Below are 22,448 nucleotides of genomic sequence, written 5' to 3' on the forward strand. Positions count from 1 at the left end.
AATCACAAAACCATTGCATATGCAAGTAAGGCATTTTCCCAAGTTGAAATGAAATTTAATGAATGCGAAAAGGCCCTATTAACCACTGTGTGGGCGCTACAACATTTCCGCCCCATTGTTCAGGGAGAAAAGGTGATTATTGAAACAAATCATCAACCTTTGCAATTTTTAGAGAGTAAAAGAATTAGATCAGGCAATCTAGCGCAATCCAGAATCACTTCATGGACACTGGCATTACAAGGTTTTCCCGTAGAAGTAAGATATGGACAAAATAAAAAGAGCCCAATTGCTCAAGGGTTAGCTGACTTACATGACTGTGCAGCTGAACAAATAACAAATGAAATGGATGTGGAAGCTAGTTTACAGGAATTTGAACAATCACCACACAAAGCTTTTGATGAAAAAACATGCAAGGATTTGCCAACTGTATATGTGGATGGTTGTGCTTTTCACATTGAAAATGACAGTGATAAACAATTAGTGGCAGGAATAGGAAATGTCTGGTTGAAATGTGAAGGCGTTCCTAGTATAGGGATGAGGATTGGAGATAGGAGCAGTCAGGTGGCGGAATTGGCAGCCATCTATAAAGCAATTGCTACTGCAGTTGATAAAAAGTTCAGTGAAATTGTCCTGGTGACTGATTCTGACTATGCACGGAATAGCTTTGTGGAGTATTTGCCTGGTTGGAAAGCAAGAGGCATGGTTACATACAACAAAAAGCCACTTAAACATGGAAAAATGATACAAGCCATAGACAAATTGGTGTCAGAAAATAATTTAACAATATACTGGAGAAAAATTCGTGGGCATTTAAAAACACCAGGAGAGGATAAGGAGGGAAATGATAAGGCAGACCATCTGGCTAAGATTGGGGCTGTGATGGGAGAATTGCTACCTATTGATTATTTAATGGGTGAAATACAAATTGATGCAGTCACACGTTCTAAAGCACCAAAGGAGGTAGATCAACCGGTGGTGCAGTGGAGTCATGACACGCCAGACCAAGATTTGATTGAGGCACAAAAGAATGATCAAATTTTGGGAATCTATTATAATCATTTGATAGATCCTGAACAAAATCCTTTAACAGAAAATGATTGTATGGGAAAAGAAGAGTTGAGGGTGTTATTAAAGAACAAAACACGAATTAGATTACAGGATGGGCTCATGATTAGAGAGTCCATAACAGGGCAAATACAGTGGGTAGTACCCCTTTCATTCAGAGGACTAATGCTACACCATGCACATGATGCCATAACTGCAGGCCATAGAGGTTCACAAAAGACATTAGAAATACTAAAAGATTATGCTTACTGGCCACATATGTCCCAAGATGTGGAATTATATACTAGAGGATGTCTAGTATGCGCTCAATTTAAACCTGCTTCACCAATGCATAGAGCACCATTGATGAAAAGAGGCCTAACTCTCCCATGGTCAGATTTGCAAATAGACTATGTAGGTCCTTTAAAAAGGTCGAGCAGGGGACACCGCTATATTTTGAGTGTGGTATGTTTGATGTCAAAGTGGATTGAGTGCATTCCCGCACCAGATTGTAGTGCGCAAACAGCAGCCACATTGCTGGTGAACCATGTGTTCTCAAGGTTTGGGTTGCCACAAAGAATTGAGTCAGACAGAGGAAGTCATTTCACAAGTACTCTAATGAGTAAGGTATGGCAAATACTAGGTGTGAAAAGGAAACTACATATCGCATATCGGGCGGCGTCTTCAGGTACAGTTGAAAGAAGCAATAGGTCTGTTGTGGATATTTTAAAGAAATTTGTGGCAGAAGCAGGTTCCAGCTGGGATTTGCGTTTACCATTGGTTTTGATGGCAATCAGGTCGACTCCTGCCAAAGCAACAGGTGTTAGCCCCCATGAGGTCTTAACAGGTAGGAAAATGGTGTTACCACAACACCTACTATACAGAACACATGAGCAAACTCTAGTGAGTGCATCCACAGTTCATGAATATATTGATGAACTGAGGAGGCATTTGCAACATGCATTTGCTTTTGTGCAGAGAAATCTGGAAAGAGCTGCTGACAGTGCTAAGTCATATTATGACAAAAAGACATCAGTAAAGGAATACAATGTAGGGGATCAGGTGTACAAGTTTCATTTTGGAAAAAGTAAACAGAAAAATTCTAAATTTCTGGCAGCCTGGCAGGGGCCATTTCGAATTATAGATAAAGTCTCTCCTGTAGTGTATAAAATTTTGAAAAATGAAGGCGAAACAGCAATAGAGCAGTTTGTCCATGTAAATCAAATCAAACCATGCCATCCCAGACATGAGATCAGGCAGCTTGAGCATGTGGAAACGGATAGAGTCCCTTGAGAAAATAAATACACTGTAATATATGTGAAAATATATAATATAAATAAATAAATAAATAAATAAATAAATAAATAAATAAATGCACATATAACGGAAGCTCGTGGTTGGTGTGCAGAGAGAAAGTGTATTAAATATTGAATGCTGTTTTATATGTGTTTGTTTTCTTTTAACTTGTGTTTAATTTCAGAAAAAAGAAAAAAAAAAAAAAAACGAAGTATTTTTACCAAGCATGTTTTATTTTTGGCAAAAGGATGAAGTTAGTATTGTGCTATGTACTTAATCTGTTTATTTTCTATTTTGATTTAGACAATTAACATTATTTGGTCGGAGGTTCTGGGACCAGAGGCCACGGGAGACGATGGAGTCCTGGAGCCCGCGAGGACGGATTCCGGGAAAGCCCCAAAGAGGGGTGAAGACCAAGGCTACAAAGCGATCAGCATTGAAGATGATACCGATGACATGTTTAACGATGATGATATTTGGAGGGATCTTCAAGAATTCAGAAGCACAGGTTGTCATTGAACCTGGACCAGCATCTGGTATCGCGGTGGAAGAGGCACCAGGATTCATCATGAGTGATAGAAGGATGATTTTCCAAAATATATACATTCCATTAAATCCTGAGATTTTGATTGAAAAACACTTGAACAATACCGGAATTAAGATTGAACAGACTAAAGAGTGGCTGGAAATAAGAAAAGAGGACACTAAGCAGTCAATAAGAGATATATTAATGCAATTGGAAAAAACATTCGTGAATTCAGCAGACATTAAGAAGAAGAGAGGAAAGAGAGGTGCGGTGATGCTCGCGATATCAATGGTAATGTCTATAATTGGAGCAATAATAGGTACTACAATATCAACAGCCAATTCTATTTCGGTAGGAACACTGAGTACTAAAGCACAACAACTGAGTATTGACCTAGAAATAATACAAAAGACATTAGATGGAATTAGAGGGGGACTGGATGAACAAGTAAGATTCATAAATGAAACTGCAATCATTCTAAATGAACAAGCGGATGTGATGCAACGGGCGACTAAAATAATACTTAAGCATGACAGAACTTTAAATGAAATATTGAACATAATGAGTCCTGTTGATAGACTATTAACGAATTATATGAGAGAAGTTCAAACTGCAGTTTCACAATTGATTCAAGGACATATTCCATTGTATTTTGTTTCGCAGGATATCATTCGTCAAATGATAGAAAGATTGACCAGGAGGGAAATTGACCTTATACAGATAAAAATTGCATTCGAAATGGGGAATGCAATGCCGTTATATGTGGACTTGGAAAGACTAGAGATCGGATTTTTGCTATGCATCCCATTTGTAGCCCCTGAACTTATTTATCAAACGAAGTGGGTACACAACGTGGGATTTTGGCAAGAGGACAAATTCATTAAGATTAAGACTCCAGAAGTGGTGGCATTTCAGTCATGGGAACCTGAAGTTTATTTAATACCAAACCTGGAAACATGTGTAACATTTAAAGAACAAAATTATATGTGTCCAGGTAAACCGTTTGTTCCTGATGCCACAGATGCTATTTGTGGATTGAAATCTGACCCAAGTATATCAGAGGGATGTGAAGTGATTATTAGTAATATGGGGAGTGAAGAAATGGCACAGGCTAAGATGGTCAGAGGTAAATGGTTGGTCAGCACCTGTTTAAAGAACATGACGGTAGTACATTTAAACCATGGAACATACGTGGTTAAACAGGTAAAATATAATGTTTTTTATTTACAGGTTCCAAAGGATGCAATTGTGTCAATTGGGGGATTAACATTGTTCCATGTAACAAATGATGTTTGGGAAAGCCAAGTGGAAAATATCGATTTTTTTCAAAGGGATACTTTTCCAATAGATCCAGATGTGGAATATTTATTGAATCATAAAGAAAGACATGTTATGAAAATGAATTTGCGAAAAAACAATATTACAATTAGTAATCTGGGCATAATCGAAGTGGAAAGATTTAATTGGGGAACCTGGGGGGAACGCTCAATAGTGGGTTTGGCTATCCTGGTGCTAATCATGGGTGGATGGTTGATTGTGCTATCAGTAAAAATGAAAATGTTACTGATTTTACTGACTACGTCAGGAAGAGAAAGATATCCCAATACACATGCATTTTAAGAGAAAAAGAAAGAACAAGTTGTTTTTAGGAATTGGCTTGGATTATAGCCAAGTTCTAAAAAAAAAAGGAGGGTATATGTAAGGATATTTGGCGTGTTACAGTACACAGTACAGCAATACTGCACAAGTAGCACAATTTTTTTGCAGCACCACCACCACAAGGGTGCGGTGCATTGCTATATGGGTTAGCAGATTAACAAGGAAAGACAGACTATTCAGTAAAAAACGATTTTAACATATAAGATGCAAATCTATTTTTGCAGTTAAAAGCACACGTGTTCATTTAAAAATGCACACTATTTTTCACCTGAAATGCCTATATTGCTAGAGACACATTTGAAAATTAACAGCTAACCTATTAACCATTAACCTGACTAATAAAACCTTATTTTAATATAACCCACTAATAAAATGTGTTCTCTACTGCAGAATTAGGCATACTCTGAAAACCAGTTAAATGAGTGTGCAGATTTTTTTTCTTCTCTTCTCTGCCTGATTATCCGTGTTGTTGTGCACAGTAACGGCAGGAAGGAGGAAGTCAGATTTGCAACAATTGCAAATGTATAAGCGAAGCTATTGTTGAAGAGTAGGAGGATGAGAGATGATGGATTTCATTGGGACACGTCATAAAGAGGGCTGAGAGGAAAGTTTTAGTGGGCAGTAGCAGGGAAAAAGACAGGGAGACATCTTTCTGCACTACTGGGGAGAAGACCTGGCTGTGGGGTCCTGACTGAATGCAAATTCCGGTGTCCTGCTGCAGTCGACATTGGGGAGAGCAGAAAGAAAAACCTATCCACTGGCTGAGGCAGTCCTATCTGAAAAAGCTGAGAATTCCAGGCAATGACCCCGGCTTGAGAAGGCAAGCGTTCCTTTTTGCTGGAGTTAATCCAAGAGAGCCACATTCACAGAGAGAAGCCTCTGAACAGATAAGGTAATTACCTAACTGGGGGAGCTGTGTGTGTGCACGGAAATATGCAGTCAGTGTAGAAAAATGAAAGTCCCGTGCGTGTCTTAATCAAGTGCTAATGTTGCAATTTAAGTTCTGTTCTCCGCCACTATAATTGCAGTGTGTCATAGAAAATGCTTTGATTGTTCCATTTTATTGCTGTAAAGAATGAGATCATGTCTAAATGCAACTTTTATAATACAGAAAATATTTGAAAACAGACGGGTGGTTTATTTTCTATTTACCATTACAATGCCAATGATGTGGGGAGATTTTTAAACAGTGCAATGGTCATTTTAAGACAGATGTGTGTATGTCAGAATCAGTATGAATAATTGTGAGTAACTGTAGCATAACTTGTTGGAGGTACATGAGCCAACGGGAAGAGAGACTCTCTGAACATAGCTCCCTACCGTATATAAGGTAGTGGAAATTACCACAAGACTACCACATATAGCTCTCTGTCGTAAATAAGTCAGTGAGTTTGCCCATGGTGGCGCACCAACACTATCACTGGAAATTGTGGTATCCCTAGAATGCAGGTCTGAGGTCTCTCTAGTGATCACACGAAAAATCTAAGCGAAGATAAGGGATTCTGGACATTGGGGCCACAAATAAAACAATGGAATTATGCTCACCAAAATACCACCAACCACGTATACCAAATATGCAGGTCTGGGTGCTGAAATAATGCATGTCCATTGTATTATTGTTGCACATGGCCAAATCTGAATACAAAGAGTGATTATTGCTAAGTTATTTTTCGGCGGTAATAAAATACCGTCAGGCCCCAAATCTCCACAAAATACCCTACAGTCTTCCTACACTTTTATTTTAAAACAAAACATTCTGCAGCGGTTTCTTTTTAAAATAAAAGTATAGGAGCTGTAAAACGTAATTTAAAAAAGTAGAGGAGAACGCTCCCGACCACTGCTGAGGCTAGAGGCTTCTGCTTGTATGTATTTGGATGTAGATCCTACACATTAACATGAGTGGAAGTACACATTGAGAAAGTCCCTCTTATGCATAGGAGTAGGGTTCATGTAAGAGATCAGTCATTACACACTAGACAGGCCATTTACGTTATAGAGAAAGCAGCCGAGGGAAGGATATACCATATGAGAGTATTGAATGACGAGATGTAGAGTAGAGCCTCAAAGCATTTAACACACTATAGAAACATAACAGAGATGACCAGTATGTAGCAATAGATTAGAAGTAGGATATACTCGTAGGGAGTGGCACATGGCACTCCCTGTAGCAAACCAGTTGATCATGAAAATGCAAGGGAGATTGGTCATATAACACAATAAGGGAACACATATAATCTACTGCTGGTAGAATAGTACTAGAAACTGAAGCGTGTGTCCATGCAAAATGAAAGAAATGTATGAAAAAGTTTAGTTTGGTGAAGACACACTTCATTTTGACATGTCACATACCCTGCAAGAGACATGGTGCAAGGAGAGGTGAAAAGCTACGCAGTCAATGGTCAGCGGGTTAGGGAGAAGCAGGTTCCCAAGCGCCATATCAGAGAAAATATAACAAATAGTGTTCTTATACAATGGATTAGAAGTTTTACAACAAAGTTCACCATGTTGGTGAAAACGAGGTAGTATGCTGAATAATTGACAATCACAGCAAGGAAACACACTGCCCCCTGTCAAAGAATAATCACTTAGAATGAAGTCACAGGTAGCAAGCAATAAGGGTAGTCTAATTGAGAATAATAGGGAGAGAGGAACAGTGAGACAGAAAACAAAGAGATACCTGGGCAAAAAAAGTAGATCCTTGTAGAAGGGTGGGGGGAGGTGGGGGAAGAAGCAACCCTCATGTTCCACAAACAATTAGATGCATGAAACCAAAATGATCCAGACACACAAACACACACCTCCGCACATAAATGTGCTGTCCAAATGTGTTTATGGTCCTGGAACAAAAGGCCAAGGCAAAAGCCTCATGAAGTCAAGTAGTCCCTCCATGGGAGAGGAAGTCACAATATTAGCTGTCATTTTTAAAGTCACATGGCTGAGAACGGTCAGGTGATGCCAACATTTGGTCTGATGAGAAAGTGATGGTTTATTCTTTCTTGTTGCCACACTGTCTACACCTCACTAAATGATGGGTCATTGAACAGGGAAGACACCCACCATGGAACACTCAAGGGTGGGATGGCTAATGGTGAGATGATGTGCATGTATCGAAATATAAGATTGTGTCATAACCAATGCAAAGCAAGGAGGCTGGACAGCATGATGGTTAGGTCATTGTTCAAGGGACGTCATCAGATCAGTCACGAGGAACCGGATAGTGCAATAGGGCTTGGTATTTCGAAGATTTCTATATGGGACAGCGGTCACTGTCCAATCAGTGAATGTGAAATTACATGCATCTTGTAACATAGTCACAGACATGATGTCACTCATTCCTATAAATGCCACCATTTAATCCTACACCACATTTTCCTGGGAAAGTGGCACCTACCTACAGAGAGCAAAAACTGAGCACACAATGAGAGGAGCTTCAAGCGCCGCTGTTATTTAAAGGCTTTCCTGATTGCTGGAGGTCTTGCGCAGCGCTAGATGTGCAGGCCTTTTGAGGGAAGAGACAACATCAAAGGGTCCTCGGATAAACATACAAAAAGCGAGAGCTCCTGTAGCAGGACCAACAAAAGAGAGTGTGAGTACGGGAATGAGAGAGGAGTGTGCAAAGGAGTGGACCATGTGTCGTATATTCATTTCCTTTTTTGAGTAAGAATAAAGAAGAGGGCTACCATATAGCGGAGCGGTGACATCACAGTAGTAGTAGTAATGAGATATTGAAGTGAAGAGTCCCTTGAGAGAGAAATGCTGCTTAGAGAAAAGAAGTGAGAAGTCATTTAGTGGAGATGATTGTATCTATCGCTCCGTCCCGAGGTAAGGGGCAAGAGGAGGAAAAATAAGCCATTGTGTATATAAGTGTTGATTTTGGCTATGAAGAGTGTAAGGAGAATTTGGGATGAAGAACGTTCTGTGGGAAGCAGACATATTGTGGTTGTTGTGCGAAGACGCACAGTGATTGTCTGTTTTTTTGTATTTTGTAGTGGATAGGGTGTGTGCTGTACCCATGCAGGTCTTTGTCAGACTTGTTCTTCTGTTGTCACAATCTGTTCTTGGACATTATTTTATTGTGATTTTCCTTGTTTAAAATGTGCCGCCAGTAGAGCATATGCGTAAGGAGCTCCCGGCCTCATTGGTGTGTCCCTTACATTGATTGGGCCTAAAATATTTTGGGCTGCTGGGCTGTTATCACAGTACCCACCCCAGACCACAGTACTTAATGCTACAGTGTATACCAGAAGACATTTAACTTTGGGAAATCCCCTCTATATTTCTGCTAACCTTCCTAAACTCATTTATGAACTTGACCTTTTTTGGAGAAAAAAAAAGCCTGTGTAAGTTGCCTACATCATGTCTACCATCCAGTTGAAGACTCTACTTATATAATCTTAAGTCAGCCAAACCACATCATAATAAAACCTGAGCCTGAGAGCATGAATTGTTGTCCCTGAGCTTCACATTTAATTTTCCCTGCAAATTTACAGTCAAGAAAGCCATAATACAGTGCACATTCATTACTTCATTGCTGGATTTATCAAGGATGATTTTCAATCAATCATTACAACAGTACATATGATTGAAAGTCAGTTATGCGCAGTGTGTTTTGGTGTTTGGTGCAGCAGGAGGCTTTCATTGGTCTCCCTTACCTTGTTGGAGTCTCTCTTCCCTTTTGCCTTGAAGTAGACCGTAAATACACACACACCACTACGGAGCGCATGGTGTGCACTGTGTGTTTTGGTGTTTGGTACAGGAGAAGGCTTTCATTGGTCTCCCTTACCTTGTTCAAGTCTCTCTTACCTTTTGCCGGGAGGTTGACCTTAAATGCACAACCATCGCGGAACCCGCGGTAGGTGCAGTGTGTTTTGGTGTTTGAGTTAGCAGTTGTTCGGGGTTGGTCCGAACGAGCTTGCTTTCAAGGGCTGATCTCTCAGTCCCTGTAACATTCTGGGACCTAGAATTGCCTACTTGACACTACTTCTTTGGACTATACTAATCTGGAAATAGAGACACCAGACTTACATATACCTGTAATTGATTGTCTATCTGCTTCAAAATGCCTTCTTAAAAAAAAGTGTATGCTTCTTAGTGAAGCAATCAGGATTGGGAAACGTACTCAGAGTTCTGTTAAATCTCTGAAAGGGCACAGCCTTACACCTCAGGCAAAAAAAGGGAAATGTAATAATGGCAATTGTCTATGCAGCCGTAAATCACTGGGTTATTATAAATTTAGACTGCACTGTTTGTCGACCCTAGATGCGGTGGGGCAAATTTGGAGGTCCCCACAGAGCTAAGATTCAGCAGACTGTTCTGAGGGGAATTTGAGTTGCTGCAACATTTGGTGATGTATTGACCCAAGGTATTGAAGGAGAGGATTGTAACTTTTACTGCCCTCATCAATTTCCCTACAGGTCTTATAGCACCTGGCCTATGGCACAGACTTAAGACAACTGCCCACCTGTCACTCACTCTGGGTCTGGTAACGATTCTGATTACTATCTTCACCAGACTGGATGATTTGATGGTAGGAGCTCACCTAGAGCTAGAGGAACTAGTGGGTACCGAGTAGCACATTCTGAAAAAACTGTGCTATGCCCCCATTTTAGGAAAGGGAAGTATGAATTGGATGGTTGATCCGTTTACGTCTAGATGCTAACATTGAAAGCATTGGTGTTTCTTTTGTAAAGAAAGGCTGTACAAATTGTGCGATAATTTAGAATGATGATTTGCTTTTGCCTTTAAATTGTAGCAAAAAATGAATTGCAGTTTTGATATTACGTTGTCAATGTTTTGTATTTGAATAGTATGTTAAAGTACCTTGTGTACGGAAAACATTTACATTTTTTTTTAAAAGAAAAGAAAAAGATATAGTATTCTTACGGGAATGCCTTTGCCAGCACTGCCACCAGCTCCACCTCTGACACCACCGCCCTAAAGGAAACAAATAGAGCATAAGTTCAAGATTAAATAAAGCCACAACAATGTAACACAATTTACAAATGTGCCACATAGCACTTTCCATTTCCAACCAGGTCTCTTATTGTACAATGTACAATGCAAACTCTCAATAATCACACATAAACTGTCTGGCTTTACTTGTACTTGTTTAAAGCTGTAATTGATGGCATTCTTCAAAATGTTTTTAGGGATTTTGGAGCTTCTTCCCCTGCACCGGTTAACATTGGCCATGTCTGTGCTGTTTTGTGTGAATGGATGTTGGGATTTACCTGAGGGTAGTCATTCAGGTCTGTTGTCTGATGCCTCCTGCTACACCTTTAGTCGTGTGATAGGTACATTAATTGGCCAGATCCCAGGAGTCTTTTGGAAGTTGTAGCACATCATCACTATGCATGTGGTTGATTGTTTTGCTTTGGAAGAGGCAAATGCATGGTAGTCACAAACATCTGGCTCCTGCATTTTCAGACTACAGAAAGGAGGCATTCTACATGAAGTGCTGTGATCATGAGCAGCACACAACTATGTGAGCCATTTAATAATGCACAATTCGTCAACGGGTCAGATGTCTGCTGTCATTGGATGCCTTAGATTCCTCCCATGTATTTTCCAGTTTGGAGTTGACCATGTCCTTGCCTCATGGCTAGTATGGTGCACTGAGTATGGAGCAGATCAACTCAGTGATATTGCCCTATATGCAAGAGACATCTGTAGCTGGCTTCCCACAATACAATGGACAATCTTCATCAGCCTTGAAACAAAATGACAAACCAAACTGCACTCAATCGAAAATATGCTTCATCAAAAATCTGAACCAAAGGAACGCACACAAATGGCTGACTAGATCTCAAGTACTGGCCAAACTTCACTTAATCCCACAATTGCGGATTATACAGTCTGAAGATTTTCCCTTTGTGCAACCTCTGAAAGTACCTAACCCTACTGTTACTGCATTACACTGTGAAGTTCAGGATCCAATTGATCTAATTCGCGCTCACAAATCTAGCCTATTACAAGTGGGTCTGGGGGTCGATGTAAATAAAGAAGATGAGGATCCATTAATCCCAAACGCAGATAAGACCAGGAAGCTCAGTCAGACCACAATACCTAATCTTCCTACTGGTAATAAGGCACAACTGAGCGATATTCAGAACACCCTGAAATGGCTGGCTGACTCACTCCCTATGGTTCTTCAGAAGCAATGAACTTGCTCTTTTCTGTCTTGGAATACCTGAGGTTTTACTCATCTTCTTACCTCCCAGGGCTCTCTTCTGCTTATTGATACTCAAGATTTCTTTCTACTTCAGGAGACTTGTCTTACGTCACCCCTTCTTATGGAGAGCTATACTACACACCACTGTTTAACCAAGAAAAGACCCAGGGGGCGCCCCTATGGTGGACTATTTATTGGAGTGAAGAATACCATGACCAGTTCAAGGATAAGCACAACCTATGAGGACTGCATCTGCGCAATCAAAGCGGTAGTAGGGACGGGTGCTGCATCGATAAAAGTGCTTATAATCAATGTTTATAACCCCCCCTGGTGCTAAACACCGAGAACTGATTCAAGAAGCACTGCATGATTTAATCGGCATATGGAGAAGGGCCATCGGCTCTAACTTCATTATCTTTGCCGGTGATCTGAACTGCCACATCGCTGGTGATGGGGGAACAGCTAACAATAATCGTCTACACCAATGCAACAGAATGGAGACCGTAAAAGAGGACGTTGAGGGCGAATGCTGGCGATTATTCTTCAAATGCTGGGACTTGGAAATTATGAATGGTCGAACCCATAGTGACAGACCAGGAAAGAGTACTTGGCATCAGGGACTGTACCAGAGTACAATCGTTTATACCATAGATGCTTTTCTCCCCACCCTTGAGAATATCTATAGTGGAGATTTAACTGTAAATTATCCAGCTAATAGAATCATCCGGTCTGATAATAATATTCTTAAGGCTCTTAGGGTAACTGGCCAGTGGAACCTAGGAATCGAATCAAAACTCAGTTCCATGTCGGCCGAGGAAATTGAAAATTGGATAGTCAGTTTCTCAAGTGAGCACGCTATGTGCAGATGCCCTCTGGCACTGAAAGATAAGTCCTCTCACCCCCATTTGATAAGATAATTTGCAATGCGAAACAAAAATTCAGGGGAGATATATGGAAACTCAGAACTACTCAGAACTACTAATCACTCTCTGAATGTAATTGCCCTAAACATCAGAAAATTAAAAGACAAATATCATACTTGGCTAAAATTCTATAAAACAAATCTTAAATTGGGCAATTGGTTTAAAACAGTGAGTGTACTTTGCTCCAGGAATTCCCGTAATATCTGGGCTATCCTAGGTGGAGCAAAGAGTAATGGGAGAACCCCAATGCTGAACCCAATAGGTGCTCAGGAATGGGTTTCCTTCCTTGAAAATCGTAACAATAGTGGTGCTAGATTTGAAGAGACACCTGGTCATATCTCCCTTATACCCTCCCCCTTTACATCCACTATTAATGACTTACTTAGTAATATCAAGAACCTAAAAGCGTCTCGAGCACTGAGCCCTAACGGGCTCTCCAATGCAGTCATAAAGAGTAATCCTTTATTCTGGGCGAACTTAATGAAGATACTGTTTGAAAAAGTGATAGCAGACGGTAGAATTCCAACCACGTGGCAAATGGCCATTTTGATACCAGTTTTTAAAAAAAGGGTAACAGACTGGACCCTACCAATTACCGACTCCTTTCAATGCTTGACAGTACTGGAAAATTGTCCGCCTCTTTCCTACTAAAAATTCTGCAAGCATGGGTGGAAAAAACTGAGATTTTAGACCACTTTCAGAGTGGCTTTAGGCGAGGTTATTCAACGGCACATAACTTGTTAGTCATGGATTCATTTAGGAACCAAGCATTGCTCCCCAATAATCCACCTCTTTATGCTCTCTATGTTGACTTTAGGGCAGCTTTCGACACAGTTAATAGAGCTTTACTGTGGCATAAACTTAAAAGTTGGTCCTGTCCTTCTTCTCTTATCTACTGTCTAGAGTTGCTTCACACAAACACCATGGTACAGCTACGTCTTGATAATACGGGCAATCTAACATCTCCAGTTATACAGCAAAGGGGTGTTAAACAGGGTTGCGTTACTGCTCCCCTGCTTTACAACCTCTTCGTCTCAGACATACCCGAATATTTTCGGGGTATATGGAATTGTCCCCCCAAAGTGGGTAAGACTCGGTGTACGATCCTGGTGTACGCCGATGACGTTGTGATATTCGATCAAACATTCAGCAGACTTCAGAGGTCAGCTGCAAGGTTATGGCAGTACGCAGAGGCAAATGAATTGACCATTAATCAAAATAAAACCGAAGTACTCCTGTTTACAGCAGGTAAAGTAGCTTGCCCCTCTATGTGTGTAGGTATCCTTGAAATGAATTACACACACTCCTACAAATATCTAGGAGTAGAGTTTGACAGTAGGGGGCATTATACACTCTGCATCCAGGCAAGAAAGGTAAAAGCAGTCCAATTTACAGCTTTGATATGTAGGTTTACCCAGGAGCAGAGTGGCTTTCTATCTGGGGTGCAAGACAACTTTATGTGCAGTGCTTTAGACCTATGGTCATTTATGGCCTCGAATCATTGATTAACATGACTCTAGACTGGCTTCAGCTTCTGGAGGGGAAATTTATGAGACGTATACTAGGCCTCCCCCAATGTATTCCTATGGCAATATTGCGACTAGAATTGGGGCTTCTCTCCCTTAAATCTATAGTATTACGCAAGAGAGCCGAGTTATACATTAAGATTAAGAACAATCCTACTAATCCTCTACTGAAATGTGTAAAAGATGCCATGAGAGGCAGTAAACAGTCTAAACTGGAGAAAGATATGTTGACACTTAGTGAGGTAAACGGTTGGTCCCCATGTTGGGGCCAAGATAACCAAAAGATGTTTTATCATCTCTAGAAGTCTATCTCGCTTTGGGAATGGCATGAGAACTACGGGCACTTGGATACTTTAAGAAGTTATAGTTTTGTGATTTATGTCTTCTATACTTTTAAGAAGAGCCAACTGTACCTCAATCTATGTCCCTCTTCTGCACTGAGATGTTTGATTCTGCTGATGCGCATTAATTGTTTACCCACTTTAGCAAACAGACCTTGGGATGGTGCGTCTCGAGATTCTATAAGAAATTGCAGAATATGTGGTATTGTAACTAATCTTGAAACCGCAAGACATGTGTTAACACAGTGCCCATTAATGACCCAGTATTATTCCAAATATCTTGGAATTTATGTTTACAAAATGGACCATTTGGGATCTAATGAGTTCTGGCACTATTGTATTAACACACTTAATTCTAGGCTCCATATTGCACTGTTTAATATCTGGTCCATTGCAGGAAAACAAATGAGCAGTTGTGACCAGTAGGAGGTATTCTACCTCTCTCTGAGCCTACCGATCTGTTTTAGGCTTGGTTGGTTAACTCGGGATATTTCTTCCCTCTTACATACCTTCTGTTTGGGTGATCTGTTGATTAATGTGTCTTTTTCTCTATTTATCAATGCATTCATTTAGTATTTTATAGCTATACGAGAAAGGTTGCTGAGTTGATTATTTGACAACTGACCAATTGATGTATCGATTATTAAGTAAGTAGTGTTCTTTGCTGAGATTATGTGTTAAATGTGTAAAGTTTTAATTTTTTTTTAAACTGTATCACATTACAATAAATAAATTAAAACCCCAGATGTAGGCTCAAGGTGCTAATAGCTTTAACTTCATAGTCTGGGACTCTGAACAATTGACAGTCAATAAGGTCATGCTAGAGTCCACATTCAACACTTTATAGCAGGATTTCTCAAGGGTGATTTTCAATCAATCATTCAACCACAGTACATATGATTGAAACCCAGTTGTGCACAGTTTGTTTTGGTGTTTGGTGCAGCAGGAGGATTCCATTGCTCTCCCTTACCCTTTAGGAGTCTCTCTTCCCTTTTGACTTGAAGCAGACAGTAAATACACACACCACGGCAGAGCACTCAGTGCGCGCAGTGTGTTTTGGGTTTTGCTGCAGCAGGAGGCTTTCATTGGTCTCCCTTGCCTTGTTGGAGTCTCTCTTCCCTTCTCCCAGGAGGCGGACCTTAAATACACACACCATTGTGGATAATTGTACAGACACTGTATACCGATGCCATTAGGATCCTGGGAGACTGAGTATACTCTCCTCACTGGACTCCTACTTGAGATTATCATTTTTATTTTGATTGTTACTATGCACTTTGCACTTTAAACTGTGAGTACTTGTATCTGTGTAATGAACTCCTATTTGGTCTTGTTTTAATTTACTGCTGTTTTGATAATTGACTACTGTGCTAGTTAATGTTTGTAACTGTTATGGCACTCAAGTTGCATAAAGTTTATTGATTGTCATTGTGCTTATGGTTAAGTTGGACTAACTATAAAAAGGGCACGTTTTCATATGCTTATAACTTTAGAGTTGTGAAATTAATCGGCAAGAAATCTTCCAAAAGTTATGTACATCCATCCAACAGTAAACAATTGAGGTAAAATGTTCAGGTCCCATGAGGTTTCAAACATGGCAAATGTGCTCGCACCTACAGCCAAAACTGCTGCACATATTTGCTCCAAACACTTGCAAGAACTGAGCATTTGTTGACAAAATTGTACTTTTATTGGTTTGATGAAAATTCATCAACATTTGTTTTTTTAAATTCACCCATAAATTATTTTTCAATTTAGAAAAAGCACAGCTCAGGGGCCCATTTATGGACACATATGGCTGTTTATGGATGGCCTTTACTGCCATTTTGCGAGCCGCGACCCAGGCATGCTCTGCACATTTGTATAAAGGGCTCCCTGATTGGATAATCAAAAGAAAAGCGCTTAGATGTTTACAGGGTTCTGTTTTCCCTGAGCTTTACTACTTTTCATAAGAGCCATATTGCAGCCATCTGGCTTCCTCCCTGACCATGTGTAAGGTCAATATGTTCTACAGAAATGTACAATATGGACATAAAAATGAAATGACTCGAGCCTTTTTTCCATGGTTCTCATAGAAATGTGTTTATTTTTAATTTTTGGAGTCAAATTGCATCCAACTCTTAAATTCTTGTCCTTCCCTAAGGTTGCGGGCCTACAGCTGATCGCTGCACAGTGTTCCTTCCAGGCTGCAGACCGATCTTGCCACTGACAGGGCTAGAGAATGGCCCTGCTGCAGCGTTGCCTGAAGAGAAAACTATGGTGTGTGTTTTCTCTTAGGTGGTGCCTTTGCATTCTCATGGTCGTGAAGCGGGGCCCTCTTCACAACATGTCCCCACAAATGGTGCACTGGACCTGACATGTCTTTTATTTGTCTGCAGCAGGATCCCCTGACGAAGCAGCAACATGTTGTTGTGCCTCTGATTGTTTGTTTTGGGCCAAGCCCATTGGACTCTCATACTCTGCCATGGCAGGTGTCTTCTCTTGAGGTGCAAACTGGGCTGGTGCCACTGGTTAGGGCTGCCGCCCCTGCACTGCCCACATTGCTTTGGGCTGTTGCCCTTTTCCGTGGGCCTGCTCCTGGGTATGTTTCCCCTCTTAATCGTAAAAGTTCTGACCCCTTCTCCTGCTCTCTCGTTAACTCCATTCCATCTCCTTTCTATGTATCCCCACTGCCTCACACTCCTGCTACCCATGTCTCTTCCTGTTTCTCTCCCTGTCTCCAGCAACCAGCACCCACTCCTTCTTCCTCTCTCAACTCTCATACACACCCACAGAAAAACAGCAATTATGTCTTTTAGTGACTTTAAAACCTCAAGCATGCTTCAAGCCAGTAGGTATCCGGGGGCGTAACACAAAATGTGAGGGCCCCCGTGCAAGCCATGCTGAGCCCCACCCACCCAACACAGCAGCAAATCATGGGTCGCGCCACACTCTGGGCCGGCCTAGATTACCACATCTGTGCAATACGCATGAACATGCTGCTGCAGGGATACAATGCACACTGCACTAGTAGAAAGATATAAATGTGTGTTTTAATGCATTATACAGCCCACTTTCTGAGAAAAATGGGCTAAAGGTCGGAGCGTTTGAGTAACACCAATCCAGAAATCCAATACATGCAAGTCACCAACAGTACACAGGAACAATAATGCTTTAATTAATATAATGATTTGTTATTAAAAATGCCATGTCACAATGTAAACATGTCCAAATGGCTGCACACTGTAGAGAAGTCTAGACACGTAATAACATATTACAGAAAAGCATGCATGGTCACATGTAGCCATACCTAGACTGGTTGCACCAACATGCCAATCAAATCAATAACACCTACCATGGTTATTTTTATCATAGATGCCCAGAAAAATATACAATGCTGCAGTAAGAAACGGCTAGACTGACAGCATCCAAATGCCAGTCTAGCCAGGTAATTACATTTAGAAGGATTGCTTTATCAGGGATGCCTAGTTAAAAAAAAGGCAGGCCAAACTAAGAAATGACTAGACTGGCTGCACCAAAATGCCTCTCTAGCCACTAATACCACATATCATGCCTGCTTAGCCTGGACATGGATGACCATTACAATTTATCGCACAATCCCTGTACCACCCCCACACACCCCCTCTCCCTCCTACTCCCTGCCCCAACACCCAAAATCAGCTTCTACACCCAGATTCACCTCCACATCCCTTTTCCTTGTCCGAGTGCTTGCGTATGAGGTTCCTTGCTTCATAGGTAAGTACTGGGATGAGGAACAGTGGGACCAGGAGTAATGATGATTACAGGTAACTTAGCCAGGCATTACCGCCATGTCCCTCTACTTCATCCCAGTACTTGTGTATGAATCAAAGTGCCTCATAAACAAGTATTGGGACGAGGAAGAATAGGGCTATGCGTAATGAAGATTACCAATAAGTAACCAAGGAATTAAACACAAGTAGTGGTGCAACAGCAATGAGCTGACTGGGCTTCAGCCCTCCCCCAAAACACCCTTGAAATTTTGGGCTATGTTGACTCGACCTGGCTGACGTATAGAGCCATTGGCTGACAGAACAGGACACAGATGTTAAACAGCATTAGGGTTTCACTGATAACAAAGGCTGATCAATTATTAACGTGAAGCATTTCACTGTTAGTACCTGCATTCAAATGCCTAATTATTAAGGCAATTGAAATCGTGTTGTTTGTTTAGTATTTGCATGCCAGGGAAGTGATTGGAAGGGTAGAGAGGGGACAGGAGACCGCTTATTCTCACAGCAGTCCATAAGTGGGTGCGTTCAGACTTAAAAGAGAAAGTTAACTGCTTGTAACATTGAAGCTGCACTAGAAAAGTCTCATTAGAATGCATAACAAAGTTAGATGCCCCACACAAATACGTTGTCCCCTCCCCCATCGTCCGTGAAGTTAGCATCTCTCCCAACATCTGAAGGGATAGCACCACCCCGAAATGTGGGTTTTGTTGTGCCCCTGAACACATGAACACACCATTCACCATACACACACACATGCACACACAGCCACCCATACATTTAAGTTGTCCCCTCCCCCATCGTCCATGAAGTTAGCATTTCTCCCAACATTTGAAGGGTTAGCACCACCCCGAAATGTGGGTTTTGTTGTGCCCCTGAACACATGAACACACCATTCACCATACACACACACATGCACACACAGCCACCCATACATTTAGGTGTGCACCCTTTCATCATTCAGACACACAGGCAGTCACCTATGTCATGGGGTTGCCTATTACTTCAAAAAGAAATGGGTTCATTTTGAAGTCACTTCAACTTCATAAAGTCATTTTTTCCATTAAGGACCAAACCATAATGGAAATTATTTACTTATGAAGGCAGAGTGACTTCAAAAATAAAAATTTCGTTTTGAAGTCATTGAGCTCCCCCACCCCATGACATGGAGGCCTCCAGCCTAGAGGCTTCCATGTCATGGGGTTGGGGCATCCATCAGACTTAAAAAAAGAAATAGTTTCTTTTTGTAATCACTCTGCCGTCATAAAGAAATTATTTCTGTGACACTGTAACAGAAATCATTACTTTATGAAGGTAGAGTGACTAAAAAAAAGAATGTGTTTTCATTTATTTTTTTAGTCCAAGAGGGCTTCCCTCCCAGGACATGTGGTGGCGGTCGCCTCCGCACCTTAGGGGAAGGGGGAGCCCCCGTTACACCAGTGTAGGTATCAATTAGCTCAAATTGTGTGCTTTCACTGAAGACAAAATAACAAAATAAAAACCATTATGGGATCGAGTCAACTCAATATGATTCAAGCCAAGTTATGCCAATTGGATCAAGGCAATTGAGGTTGAGATATTGTAATGTGAGAAAGTACTTCATTAGCTTGAGCCAATTCAATCTAGTTGGTGACTACTGGCTCAAAGACTGTAGTATCGGCTCACAAATTATTTTCACTCAATAACCGAAGTGGAATGGATCGGTTGGGAGCGGTGCTTATCTACTTCCTTTAATTAAGTTTTACTGTTCCTATACTTTTATTTTAAAAATAAACTGTTCTGGAATGGTTTCGTTTTAAAATAAAAGTGTAGGAAGAAGATGAAACTTGCAATTCAGTGCACTGCACTGAACGTTCCTTTAAATAGCAGGCACATTTGTTTAAGGGTTTGTACGGTGCGTGAGAGGGGTTGTGGGGGTGGGGTTTGTGGGGAGCGGGGAGCGGGAACAGGCCAGCAGGGAACATAGCTCCACTTATTCTTTTCGTACACTTCGACCACTCTATTCACTGGATGACACACATCACGTTTTTGATGATTGAGGCAATTTGATGTATGGTCGAGTTGAATCATCATTTTGCAAATCAGCTTGAGCCTCAGCAGGTCGATTGTGACTTGACTGAGTTGATCTGAATCAAGACATTTATTTAATGTGGTTGATCTACAAACAAGTCAAGCACTTTAAGACACACTCTTTCCTCCCACACGCCATCACCACATCTCCCAAATCTTCCTTCCACTCCACTACTGTAACTGTTTTATCATTTTCTAAAAATGTCCAGGGCCTTTCTCCACAAAAAGCTCCTGCTTCTTTCAAAGCTGCCCAACACTGCATGAAGTTCAACCATATGGCTCCTCATATAGCCAACAGGTACACATTTTTGGTTCAGACTTTTCATAAATTCAACATTTGTTCAAACCTTTCTAAGTACCTGACATTAGGGTGGTTGAAGTTTGAATTAATACATTCACGGAGCAATATTCACGTAGCAATAGAGATATGTAACAAAATTAGCTGAGTAAAAAGAGTAGCTCCTCAGTAGCTCCTCAGACGAGGTATGCACACGGTTAATGACATCTGATGACAGACTTCAAATGGACAGTAAGGATCATTTTGAAGCACAATTTCTCGACGCAAATAGCCCGAAGTCAAGACGCATGAGCAATGCATGATGGTAGTTGAGGTTTATTTGTTTTAGGAAAAACATTTCAGGAATGTGTGATAATTTGATATTTCTCTCTCCAAACATAACGTCCCTCTAACTATAGTTCTTACAGTTAATTTTGTATATATATTTCAGGGGAGCTGGTCATGCAGGTATTATGGGGCTAGGGAATCCCCAGGAAAACCAATCTCTTACTAAGTTCAGACCCTTTCAATGGTACTGCCCTAAATTCCGAGCCGTGGCACTGATATATGATATATTCACAAAGAAGCACGAACTTCAAATAAATAAAAAATGCTGCAGTCCTTTTTTCATGCAAATGTATCTAACCTTAACACAACATTAAGTAAAGGTCTTTCACATCTGAAAAAACCTCTTTCCCCTAACAAAGTGCTATAGAAAACGATGCATGATTTGTTTTACAATAGAGAGAACAACATACAATTCGATATCATCCTAACTATGGTTATGCTACACATGTACATCCTCTCAGCATCAACCGCTGTCCCCCACCAGGCAGTCACTAAATGCAAGGGGGGGACAGCCCCAATGACATGTAATAGAGAGCTTCTCTTAGGATGGTTATGTAGAACAAGCTACCCATAGATGTTACTGTTACCAGTAAGAAAGCACCCTTCCAGTGTTCTCCCTTGTAGTTGTCGCAAAGTCAGCAATCTTGACTTCAGGTTCATTCTAATTGTTTAATTATGGAACCAATTGAGCCCCACTATAGTCTACTGATTCCCTGAATAGTAAATGTTTACCCGATAAAATCCAATATATTCAGTCTAGAGTTTCACTGGCCAAAGGTAAGAACAGAGATCTAAGAGTCTACTTTTAATTAGGTCTGGTTCATATGGCAGTTTCTGCTCCATTGGCACAAGAGAAGTTGATGCTGATGGTGGTACCGACAGTGGACAATGCAATAAGGCATTGTCATCCTGATATATATTGTCTAGCTGGGTGCCATGCCAAAGACCAGCCCCATGTAGAGTGGTTAGGTGGGCTTTCATGTCATAAATCCCTAACATTTAACCTGGACCCTTATTCGCATCCCGGGATTGTGTGACTATTAGCAGATGATGTGCTGATATTTCTGTCCGTAATTAAAATTCTCAACCACAACGACATACCTGTTAAGAGTAAGACCCTTTTCTAGAAAAAAAATTGAGATAAACAAATGGAGATAGCCAACAAATGGAGATAGCCATTTCATCATTTTCTGAAGGGTGGGTTGTCACCTTTAGCACAGCATTGTCTGCCTGCACCGGAATTGACGTATGTTCTATGCTACAAATTTCAGTGCTCCCAGATTCCAAACCTGAGGATAATTATTGATATATTAATTCGAACAGGTGGCAATAGGCACCCATGCTGCAGTCCATATTTAACAGGAAATCAGTGTAAAAGAAACTCCATGTCACCGTCTTGTACTTGCAACATGTGTTCTGTGTAAAGCACGATCATTGATTCCACAAGATTAGTTGGCATGCCCATGCTGATCAACGTTACCCTTAACTTAGTCTGACATTCAAAGGTTGATGGAATAT

The 22,448-nt window shown here is 40.8% G+C and overlaps 1 protein-coding gene across 1 annotated transcript in view; it reads right to left on the reverse strand.

The window, feature by feature from the left end:
- The window catches only part of LOC138579940 (uncharacterized), a 256,110-nt gene that overhangs the window by 159,897 nt on the left and 73,765 nt on the right, over positions 1 to 22,448 (reverse strand). The window contains exon 15 of the mRNA XM_069650158.1: positions 10,409 to 10,459. Within this exon, the coding sequence (XP_069506259.1) occupies positions 10,409 to 10,459 (51 nt within the window). The remainder of the gene's footprint in view (positions 1 to 10,408; positions 10,460 to 22,448) is intronic.

The sequence above is a fragment of the Ambystoma mexicanum genome, chromosome 3p, assembly GCF_040938575.1.
Source record: "Ambystoma mexicanum isolate Mex_15411 chromosome 3p, UKY_AmexF1_1, whole genome shotgun sequence".
Lineage (NCBI taxonomy): Eukaryota > Metazoa > Chordata > Amphibia > Caudata > Ambystomatidae > Ambystoma > Ambystoma mexicanum.